General features: G+C 37.0%; 1 protein-coding gene across 1 annotated transcript; it reads right to left on the bottom strand.

Annotated features, from left to right (window-relative positions):
• Positions 1 to 240: 240 nt before the first annotated feature.
• LOC103718947 (protein WEAK CHLOROPLAST MOVEMENT UNDER BLUE LIGHT 1-like) lies at positions 241 to 7,460 on the bottom strand. Its single transcript, XM_008807963.3, has 3 exons — positions 7,310 to 7,460; positions 3,775 to 4,435; positions 241 to 2,280 (listed from the first exon to the last, which is right to left on the bottom strand). The coding sequence occupies exons 2-3, from the start codon at positions 4,423 to 4,425 to the stop codon at positions 430 to 432; spliced, it is 2,502 nt and encodes an 833-aa protein (XP_008806185.1). The 5' UTR covers positions 4,426 to 4,435; positions 7,310 to 7,460; the 3' UTR covers positions 241 to 429.
• Positions 7,461 to 9,033: the final 1,573 nt, after the last annotated feature.

Genomic DNA, 9,033 nt, shown 5'->3' with positions numbered 1-9,033 from the left:
ATACATTTTATAACAAATCAAGGACATCACATAGATCAATCTTTTTGCACGAAAATGCATCAACATATGCAGATGTAATCTCCTGACCTGTTCTTCCTTTACTGCTCACAATGATCATAGATTTCTCCATGAGTCAATTCATGCATGTACCTTTCAATGTATTGCCAGGGATTGGTATCATCCCTGATGGCTATGACAATCTTCAAACTGTTCAGAAGATTGGCATATTAGCAGTGGATGAACTTCCTTACATCTGGATATTACGATTCATGAAATCTAAACAATTATGTTTTCATCAGTATGTTCTGGAAAAGACTATACCAATGGTACAAGCTTAAACACCGAACCACACCCCGAGTTCCAAGAATTAGGAAAACTTATTAGCATATATGTAAGAGATTTCGATATGTAAGTACAACATAAGTTTCATTACTTCAATGACTGAGCCTTCTTTCTGGCCAAAAACATGACGATTCGAGGGAAGAATGATCTCCTTCTCACCTTTGGTTCAGGCATGGCATTTATTGCCTCATTCCATTGCGAGTGTTCTCTGGGGCTAGATGTGGGAGGGCTATCATGTGGAGCAGTTTCTTCTTCATTAACAAGGATGTTTGGTTCTCTGGTCTCCTCGAAGTACGAAGAATCAGCTAAACCTTGAGCAGCATCACTCGCTTTCCGTTGCAGTTCATGGTCAGCTCTCCACTTCCTCAACTCTTGCTCCACACCCAATTTCCCTTCCTTGGCCTTTTCAGCCTTTTCCACTGCATCTCTTAATGCTTTCTTCTTTTCTTCTATCTTCCTATGTGCTTCCTCCAGTCCTTCTAAGCATCTTGATTCAGACTCCTTTGCTGATTTAATTTGCTCTATGGCAGAAATCACTCGCTGATTAGCGAGCTCCTCAGCCTCATGTACTTTCTTGCTTAGAGTGTAGTACTCATCAAGTGGAAGAGTCACTCCATTTGTGGAGTCATTAGTGTCCAAGTCTGCAGCCTCTTTACTCTTTTCCAATGCTTTGACTGCTAAGAGTGCCAGCTTCTCCGATGCTTCAGCTGCTTCTGTCTCCTTTAAAGCAGCGTCTAGCCTGGTCTCCATAGTACCGACTGCAGCCTTGGCTTGTTCTGCTTCTTCTTTTGCCTGCCTTAGCTCTTCACGAGCCAAGTGAGCGACTGACTTGGCTTGATCTGCCTCCTGAGCTGCTTGTTGAAGCATCTTAGGCACATCTACCATCTTTTCTTGGGCTTCCTTCTCCTTTGTCAAGATTAGTTCTACTTCGGAGTTTGTCCTGTTCAGCTCAGCCACAAGAGATGATATAGATACCGATGCCAGCCCTTCCCTCTGTTTCATGGTGGTGAGGGCTGTCGCCTCTCTTTCCAGCTCACTTTTAAGTGAAGAAGCTGCAACTCTCAAACGATTGACTTCATCTCTTGCGTTCTCAATGTCGGTTTTTACTTCCCCGAGCTCCTTGGTTAGAGCCAATTTTGCTTGAGCATTTGTCAGGGTTGTCATTGTTTGTCCTTCCTCATCTGCTGGCTTCTCTTCTTCGATGCTATCAGATTCTTGGTTCATTTTTGCTTCCATATAAGCAGCAAATTCAGCTTTCAGACTGAACAACAATGTGGAAGCTGTATCAAGCTTTGACTTTAGATCGTCTACCAGCGAAAACTGCATATTGAGATGCTGCAGCTCTCCTTCAGCTTGCTTCAGCTCCTTTTCCCAGTTAAGTTTGTCTCTCTCCCATGTCAATGTTCCACTAGTTCTCTGCTCTTCTGCATCAAGATGTCCTGCCTGTGAAGATTCCAGCAATTCCTTTGTCGTGATGAGCTCCAGAGTTAGATCCTCAACAGTCTTCTCGATCTCCTTGAAAGCAGAAATAGACTCTCCAGCCTTCTCAATTGCCACGTCCCTTACATTAACTATAGTAACAAACTCTCTTTGCAGTGCTTCCAACTCATCTTTTGCTGATTTTAGTTCTGCGACTGCCGTTAAATGCCTTTCTTTAGCAACCTCTACTTGTGTCTTGGTTGCAATGCTTGCATCACTGACAATTCCTTGCTCCATCTCTTTGAGCCTGAGTTCAGCAAGCTCTGAGTCCTGTTTTGCCAGGGCCTCTTGGGTCTGTGCTTTCTCCAGGCTTAGCTTTAGTTCTTCTACAAGTCTCCTAGTGCTATCAAGTGCTTTGAGTACTTCTGCTTTAGCATCTTCTGCAATTTCAGATTGTTCTTTGTACTTTGGAATTTCCACTTGTATCTTCTCAAGTTCAAGTTGGATGTGCTGCTGCTTCTATATGGATGCAAAATGAAAGAAGTTAGAAACTTTCCATAAACGAAAAGGACGTGTTCATGCTCTGTATGGCATTGGATAACATTAAGAGTACTGAAAAATAAAGCCTTTTAGAAACAAATACAACAATAACTCTATAGTTAAAATTTGGTCTGTTTTTAAAATAAAGAAGAGAATTGATCTTGAATCAGATACTGCATGTCTTCTTGATTGACTGTATTATGATACCATTATCACCTTACTTCTTTAGAAAAAAGAAAATAAAAATCAGTATGAGTTTAGGAAGAAGCAGCTTTATTTTTAGCAAGCCCTGGTATGTATAGTTTGTCAGCTTTTCTCTATCAAAAAAATACGGAAGAAGAAGAAGAAGAAGTGGTCTGTTTTTAAATAAAGAAGAGAATTGATCATGAATCAGATACTAGATATCTTCTTGACTCACTGTATTACAATACCATTATGACCTTACTTCTTCAGAAAAAAATAAAGAAAATATCAAAATGAAATTAGGAAGAAGCAGCTTTATTTTTAGCAAACCCTGGTATCTGTGGTTTGTGGCCTCTGCTTTCCTCCATCAGAAAAAAAAAATACAGAACAAAAAAAAGAAGAAGGAGAAGAAAACAAACAGAAGAGTTGACTGTTTGAGGTGAAGTTTCTTGTTTCCAGAACCAAATTTAATTAGGAATAGAAAGGAATCAAGGATTAGGGTTTTGCAACATTTGGGGAATGTTGCATGGACACAGACACGGGAATTGTATTCGGATGCATGTCCAAGTGTCTGACTCAGCATAAGGGAAAAAAGAGATATAGGGTTACATACAATAAAAATATTTTTAAATAAACTCATATATTTAAATACTATATAAAATATTAAAAGATATTATTTATTAATGTTTTCTGATATGCGTGTTTCACGGTCAAACTTCCTAATATTTCCCAAAATTATTTTGATTTTTTATATTCTTGATCAATCTCTTAAAAGCAAAGAAAAACATCACTTTTTAATGTTATTGAAATGCATCAAAATAACTATTGGAAGAGTCCAACTCTCTATCAATTTCTAAAAGCTACGGTTAAAGAAATTAGAGCAAGTATCCAAGTGCTCGATGTGGATCTGGTACAGATTCGTATTAAACATGAATCCAAGGATTTGGACATGAGAGTTCACATAGCATACTTTGCAATAACAAATATAATGGAATTAACAATGAGATAAAACAAAGTCAGACTTATCTCTTGGATGAATAATTTCTTTTTCGTTTTAATTCAGATTAATAAGAAGAAATTGTATTTCTTATTGGAAGAAAACAATGGCTATTCATTTTGGAACTTTGGGCTCAATTTGTGGCAACATATTAGAGAAGAAATATTAAAGAAATAATTAAAACATTAAAAGGGAATTCTTTTTCTCAATCCCAGAATTATGGACTCAAAGACTATGCAGATGCAACCCCTGCAGAAGTAAATCAAAAGAAGGATTGAAGTTGTAAACACTACCTGTAAGTTCGTTGCCTTCTGGGATTTCCAATCGCCATGTCCTCCAAACTTGGTGACAGCCTCCTTAACAGATTCAAAAGGTGCTGCAGTGTCAATAAGGCCTCTGTTTTCAACGACTTGTTTTAAGTGGTCAGACAATTTGGATGCTTTCTTTTGTGTGCTTCCAATCTCCACTTGGCTATGATTAAGCTTGCTGGTCAATACATGCAGCCTAGGTTCTGACTCTCGTAATTTGCTAGAGGCAGTATAACCATTATTCGTTTGAACATCATCAACTATAACAGTATTTTCATCTTCGGACTTGTGTGATTGCTCATGATCTGACTCCTCAGATTGATCCAATGTATGAGGTAGTGGAAGACTGGCCCCTTCTGATGGGCTGGATATGGCATCCTTACAAGCAATTTGCAGTTCATTTAAAATCTCTAATGAACTAGAAGCCATTTGGATTGGTGGTAGGCCATCATGGACATTATTTAGAAGTAATTCAGAATCTTTTATGACTGCTCTATTCTGATTGTTAACATCAATTATTTCATCAAGGATCAGGAAAGTAGGAGGTTCAGGATTAATTGGGCCTTGCAGTGAACTGGAAGGGACAATAGAGGATCCTCCCGAAGAATTTCCCTCAGTGTCCTTTGCTTCCTCCATTCCACGATAACTAGGATATTTATAAGTTGATTACTGGAAATAAATAAAAATTAAATGAAAAAACAAAGATGGCATAAATAAGTTGAAAGAGTGAGCAGTAGCAATGCTTATGTTTAAGATCATACAGTATTTATTGAAACCACAAAAACTCTATACTTCCTTACAAGGAATATACTGTGTCAAACGAAAAATGTCACATCAATCTATATCAAGATACAATTCTCTGATAGCTGAGATTACTCACCATTTCTCCAAAATTATCTGGTTTCAGTTTGGTGAAAAGCAGTAATACAATGAATGCACATTGTAGGGTATTCTGGATTGAATAAGTTAAAAGTAAAAGAAAGATGCTATTTTTCTAACTGGTGAAGAGAGAGAATTAAAACTGAGGAACTAGGAACTTTTGTAAATGTTATTGATGCTGGATTCTTCACTATGAAATCTTTGACCCTTTTGAGTTCTGCCTGCTAAAATATATGGGTTTTATATACTAATTTAACTGAATGGAGGAATAATTATAACTGAAGAACCAAAAACCTTGGAATGATGAAAATGTTCCTGATGATGAATTTTTCATTATGTTTCCATTTACCTTTTCTAGTTTTTCCAGCTAAAATGTATGGCTTACATATACAGATAAGAAAAAAAATATATGGAAACTCCAGATATGTGAACCCAAGAACGACTTAGTCAAAGTTAGATTTTAGTGAAAGATGTTGTTTCATGCAGTTGGAATAGCTAAAGTCAATGCTTCTGTGGTGCAAAAAGAAATTATATATTAAATTAAAGATATATAAAAATAATTGATTGTTTTAAAGGGATTAAAATTTCATAATAAGGTACTAGGAGATGTGTTGTTAAACAGAAAATTGGAAGATTTGCAAATTCTATTATACTGAATATCTGAAAGTTCCTAAACTATTTGTCACCGCGGAAAGTCTTGATTTATTTTTTGCACGTGGTATTGAATTGAGAGAATTTATATTTCTTCTTTTTTTCTATGAGATCATTGATGCGTCCATGTTCTCTGTTGGAATATTTTTTCTTTTTTCTTTTTCTCACTTTCTTTCAATAGAAGACATTAGTGCTGTAGAAAATGACCGTCTTTTCCATGACTAAACTTAGCCTTCTTTCTTTTTCAAGAATTTTATTTCCCAGATCTTGGAAAATTTGTTCAGGTTTACATGAGCTTAAATTGTATAACCAATACTATAGGTTCCAGAACTTCACCACGAGTTATAGAATCAGCATTAGATTAAGATTCAACGATAGATACTTTTAAGGTCAATGATAATTTGTTATATGCTAAAACCTTGTTGCCGGAATGGAAGTATTGAAATTTCATGAGGTTATAGATCCAAGGTTTATAGAATCATATTAAACATATTATTTGGATTATAAATCTTTTCCATTTTCCTTTTGGTCATAAAATTAATTTCATTCCACTGTAAACTGAATTTGGTATACACCTTCGCAGTCTTATCATCATACAAGATAAAAGAGAACTATCATGGTGTTTCATTGATACAAGGGCGAATGATGAGAAGAAAGCCCAGGATATTGTCCTTTGCTAATAGGACAATATTAGTGAGATAACCTAAAACTCATTTCAAACAATTGTTTGATACAATTCCCCATGATCCTGCAAGGTTGTCAAGTTGCCAAGGTGGTAACCATGACTGTCGAGAAAGAATGCTCAGAAAGCCAAGCAGGTACTAATAGATTAAACTAAATGAAGTCCCTAATAAACCTCTCTCTCTCTCTCTCTCTCTCTCTCTCTCTCTCTCTCTCTCTCATGTGTACACATATGCTCAGGAAAATTGCACATAAATGTGCATTCATTGACACAATAAAATATAACATGATAATTTATAAGAAAATAAATTAAAAAGATTATTCACAAAAAAATATTTATGCCAACCTAGCATCAACTCCCAATTGGTGCAGATTACGTGGTTAAGCTAGGCATCTCCATCAACTGCTTGGAAACTTGTAAGATCAACGGGTGAATAAAAAAGGCTTGGCTTCTCTAAGCTCAGAAAGCCTCCAAGGTTCTCCGAGACTTGGAATGGCTTTAGAGCTGTGGTAAGATGGAAGAAGGCAAGATCTCATATAGGAAATTGAATTAACGAGTATGGCAAACTTACATGGCGAAAAGCCAACTAGAAATACAATCCAGCAGCAGGGTCAAATTGTCTTGCAGAAATACAAGCAATGGAGGGTATTTAAGATTGCATATGTGAGAGATTCCCAAGTGTTCTGTGAACTCATAACCTCGGTCCTAAAGGAATTGATGCAAGGTGAAAAATAATTGCATCTTTGACCACACAAAATGCACGGCCAAAGAAATGTGCACAACATTGTTTTCCTGAAGATTTGGCTTCAGAACGTAAATGAAAATTAAAAATCCAAAACAAAAGAAAAAGAATGAAGGAAATATACAAATGATACCAAATAAGTTCATGTTCTGGAAGAAATGAATGCAAGGATACGGCATTTCCCCAGACATCATCAAATTTTGTTCAAGAAAAAAAAAATCGCAAGATTAAACAACAGACACATAAAATGGAAAAAAAAATGTCCTCTAGAAAGAGGGAAAAAAAGGAATAGAACGATAAGATATATGCCTAATCCTTTTTTTTATCGAATAATTCAACAAACAAAAATAACTCATCGCATAATTATAACAAAATCCCAATAGTCCGCAATATTTTTTTTTTATTTTTCATGCTTCCATATTCCAAACTCCATTCGTCCTACAATACATGAGAAGAACACCAGGATTTTCGCTCAAGACACTCCATCAAAAAAATAATTACGTAATTGAAACAAAGAAATAAATAAACAAATAAATAGATAAAAGGGGAGAAGAAACAAGACTTACATGAATTTGTTCCCTACGAGGAACTTCGAGGGAAACGAGAGGAAGAAGAGATTGGAAGGAAGAACGAGAGGGAACGAGGAAACCACGTGCTGGATGGTGGACCCTTCACAAATTGGATTTCTCTCTCTAAAACCAAAACTCTCGCTTCCTCCTAACCATTAGATTTTTGTTTGTTTTTTTCAAATCCTAATATTTTTTTCGGGAATTTGAAACATTTATAATTTATTATTGGCAATGTGGGGATCTGAAGAATTTCGACTTGGTCGAGGACAAGCGGCCACCTCATGAACCGCAACGGAAACTCCACCTCGCTTTATATATCTTAGCTAGTTTTAAGCAATATAAAATTAGATAAAAATATTTTACATTAACTTTTTAGTTGTTTTTTCTAATATTAAAATTTTGCATGCCAAAGAAGGGCCGGGCGTTCTCATCGGTGTTGTATTGTTCTGATGCAAAGTTGAGCATGGCTTCCGACCTAGTGCATGCGCACCACCACCATGTGAAGGCTTAGATGAACCGTTATGTGATCCATTATATATGTATATACCTAAATATATGTGAGACTCTAGAACTGGCCTGGTCCCTTTGACTGGCTCAGTCCCAAAGTTCAGGCGCACGTGAGGCAGCGGGATGGAGAGATCCATCCCGAAGAAGAAGGAGGAGCCCCTGTTTTAGGGCTTCTCCTCTTTCTCCACTTGTGAGGCCAACTGAGAAGAGCCGCCAGACGCCCCCCCTCCTGGTTTGGGTTCTTCTTCCTTGGCCTACCGGTCGAGAGAGAGGGAGAGAGCCGCTGAAGGCCGCTCCTCTTCGATTCCGGGGGTCTTCCTCTTTCTCAATTGCCGCCGGAAAGAAGCCGCCAGATCTTCGCCGAGGCTGAGGTAAGGGTTTCTACCCTTCATTTCTTTGCTATACCATTTGAAAGAAAGAAATAAAGAAAGAAAGAAAGAAGAAGAAGAGAAGGAAGAAGGAGAACGCCGATCGTCACGGGCTCTTCTTCTTCTCCCGTCCGCATGCCTCCTCCGCGGGAAGAAGGAGAGGGCCGGCCATTGTAGGCGCCGCCGGTCTTGATTTGGCCTCTTCCGAGCTCGCCGACCTCCCCGACCTCCCTTCACGGGAGAAGAAAGAAGAAGAAAAAAAGGGGGGGAGGAGAAGAAGTCGAGAGAAGAGGAGGAGGAGAAAGAAAAAGAAAGAAGAAAAGAAGGAGGGGAAGGAAGAAAGAAGTCGGGTGAAAATTCTAGAGAAGAAGAGAAGAAAAAAAAAGAAAAAGAAAAGGAAAGAAAAGAAAAAGAAAAGAAAAGAAAAGAAAAGCAAGAAAAAGAAAAAAAAGAAGAAAAAAATAAATAAATAAAGGGAGAGGGTAGTTTAAGGGTATGAATCCGAATCCGAACACGAACCCGGGGCGCTAGACACTTCTGCAGAGTCGGCCCTAGAAGAATGTTAAGATTTAAGTTTTATAAATATATATTGTAATGAATTTTAAAAGAAAAATATGATTTTTGAATATTAGGTTCTGCGAGAAATTTGTGAGATTAATTGGATTTACTGTGAATCGCATTTAATGTAAGTAATGAACTGCCTTTTCTAGACTCTTCATTTATTTAATATTATTTTTGCATTAAATAAATTATTAATAAATTTATATGTGATTTATAAATTTTACGAGATGATGATTTGAATGAAAAATTAATATGTGAACTGGAATAATATTTTTCGGACTATTG

This window comes from Phoenix dactylifera, unplaced genomic scaffold, assembly GCF_009389715.1.
Source record: "Phoenix dactylifera cultivar Barhee BC4 unplaced genomic scaffold, palm_55x_up_171113_PBpolish2nd_filt_p 001014F, whole genome shotgun sequence".
Classification (NCBI taxonomy): Eukaryota; Viridiplantae; Streptophyta; class Magnoliopsida; order Arecales; family Arecaceae; genus Phoenix; species Phoenix dactylifera.
Note: the sequence above shows the minus strand (reverse complement) of the source record. Positions and strands in the feature narration are given on the sequence as shown.

Coding starts and splice junctions, on each gene's coding strand:
- LOC103718947 (XM_008807963.3), bottom strand. CDS start 4,425: ATGGAGGAAGCAAAGGACACTGAGGGAAATTCTTCGGGAGGATCCTCT. Junction 2,281..3,774: donor AGAAGGCAACGAACTTACAG/GTAGTGTTTACA, acceptor GCATCCATATAG/AAGCAGCAGCACATCCAACT.